Here is a 2,398-nt window from a genome sequence, read left to right on the forward strand (position 1 = left end):
TGCCTGGGTCCGCGATTGTGATTGGTTGGGAGGAAGCAGTGACTAGCATAAACCTACATGCTAGGCTACAATGAGAAGGAAGGAAAACTGCGTTTATTTTTTATCAAACTTTTATCGACCCTCTTTTTTTCTATTGCGCCACACGTCTATCGATCGATATATATCGTTATTGAATTATCGCCCAGCCCTATTAGATAAGCCATAATGAAGCACAGTGGGTGACCAGTGCTATGCAGATAAAGTAGCAGCCATTCTAAATGGCCCTTCCCAGTCAAACGCCAGCCGAATGGCAGCCCACTTCCCTGCATTTCACAGCAAAATATCCTCCAACGTCCAGCCACTGGCCTTCTCCTAGGCATGCTTTTTTTTTTTTTTTTATCTCTAACTCCACCCTTTCACTGAATTTCACAGTCTGACCAGGAGATGGTGCTTCTCTTTAGATCTTAATGTCCACAAATCATGACAGAAAGAATGTTTTAGATGTTTAAAAGGAATTGTAGGGGAACAGCCAAAGACCAGCGAAAGACTAGCCCAGGACCAGCCAAAGACCAGCCAAGGACCCATCAAGGATATTGGGGAAATTTTGAATGGCTACTACTATAGTTGTGCCATTGACAGATCTTACAGAGAAACTTCTCATTGTCACTGAAAGTTGAGTGAGGTGTTCTGGACCCCGGGGGCCGGGGCCTTAGTTGTAGTCAATTCTTTTGAGGCATTGACTTAGTGATGCCTAAAGGTTGAAATATACTCCCGTTTTGGGTTGTCGCACCGGTCTGTGCGTGCCGTGCGTGAGCCTATACAACCGCTGTACCCTTTTCTAGTTGACGCTGATGTAGGCGCAGTACTCTCAAAAACCACAGCTGGGCATCGATCAACATAAAGAGTGGAAACGTAGAAAAAAAGAGAAGAAACAGTTGAAGTCCCACTTCCGAAATAGCCTAGCGCAGTATTGTTCATTTAAGAATTGATGATTATTCAAGAATAATAGGTGTGTTACACAGAAATATACGATGGAATAAAACGGCAGGTTTACCTGCTGCACACAGAGAGACGTAACGATGGGGAAACCAGCCTGCCTGTGAAGCCATACAGACCTTTTTCTTTTTTTTTTTTTATAACAGTTTTATCACAAAAAATGCTGCATTTATTGTATACTATGTGTAGTTGCATCAGACTTTATTTATACTGTATGTGATGGAAATAGAAAACTAAAATCCTATAAACTAATAATGAACTCCCCTGTTTGCTTTCAGTCGCTGAATAAACCGGAAGAACTCTGCATTTAACCACATTGTTCCACTGGAACCTTCTGCACCATTTGACGTCAGTAGAGGCAGATTTGTTAATGGAGAACAACTTTATATCCTCACATTTGGGACGAGGCTGGCACACGAGGCCGAGTTACAAAAGTTTAGAGGTGCGCGACTAAGCAAAGCATCCTGTGCGTCATGCAGTGAGTATAAACCATGCTTAAAAGTGGAGCTGGTGAGGCAGCAGAGGACAGACGACTCTGTATGTCTGAATGAATTGTTTTTAAACTGAAACACAGGACTATGATGATGTCTGTACCAGTGACGTAGGCAGGAAAACGGCCACCATTCAACCACTTTGGCAGCAAAAAGTTGATTTTGGGGGTGAGTTACACTTTAATACTGCTGCGGATTTGAATTGCCACTTTTAAAAATGTTAAATGTCAAAGATTTAAAAGTTTAAACAGACATAACATGTTTAGGATTTTTTTTGGTACTGGAAAAAAAAAAAGAAAAACATATTTAAGACAAATGCTGAGAACAAATCTGTTTTAAAAATCCACCAAACAGATGATCATTAAAAGGCTTTTCTGGTCATACTGACTATCTAGAGCCAGATGAACCCAGCTCCACTTTACAGACACACATTCATTAACACACAAGCAGATGGATGTGCCGCTCGGTGCCTTGCCAACAGGCACATCAGCATTGGCAGGACGTAACCAGAATCGTACTTAGATCTCACCTCTAAAGGAGATTTGATGCCTTGCAGGCTGTGCTCTGAACCCTCTGAAGAGGCATTGCAGCGCCCCCAGTGGAAGGTGATGCGACCCACTTTGAACTTTGACCTCAGACCTCCTCCACTGACATAGAACTCTCCATCCAGATTGACGGCCACTGATATTAGAAAAGACAAAGATGTCCTGAAATAATCTGACTTCAGAGGATCATATGAATTCATGGCAAAGATTCTTTGATGGAACAACAGAAATTAAACAAAATGTCTAAAAAGCAGAAGAAGAAGCAAAAACAAATATTCTCTCAATCATTTTAAACAGAACAGCATAAAAAAAAATCCTCTTTTGGGGCCTTTCTGAATAATTATCCGTCTTTAGAGTTTATCCTAATATTACAAACTGGTATTAGGG

General features: G+C 41.3%; 1 protein-coding gene across 1 annotated transcript in view; it reads right to left on the minus strand.

The window, feature by feature from the left end:
- ptprz1 (protein tyrosine phosphatase, receptor type Z1) overlaps nt 1–2,398 on the minus strand; it is a 125,047-nt gene that overhangs the window by 68,169 nt on the left and 54,480 nt on the right. Inside the window, exon 4 of the mRNA XM_015387431.1 lies at nt 1,996–2,147. Coding sequence (XP_015242917.1) covers nt 1,996–2,147 — 152 coding nt within the window. The remainder of the gene's footprint in view (nt 1–1,995; nt 2,148–2,398) is intronic.

Source organism: Cyprinodon variegatus, unplaced genomic scaffold (assembly GCF_000732505.1).
Source record: "Cyprinodon variegatus isolate N-32 unplaced genomic scaffold, C_variegatus-1.0 Scaffold394, whole genome shotgun sequence".
NCBI classification, from domain to species: Eukaryota; Metazoa; Chordata; class Actinopteri; order Cyprinodontiformes; family Cyprinodontidae; genus Cyprinodon; species Cyprinodon variegatus.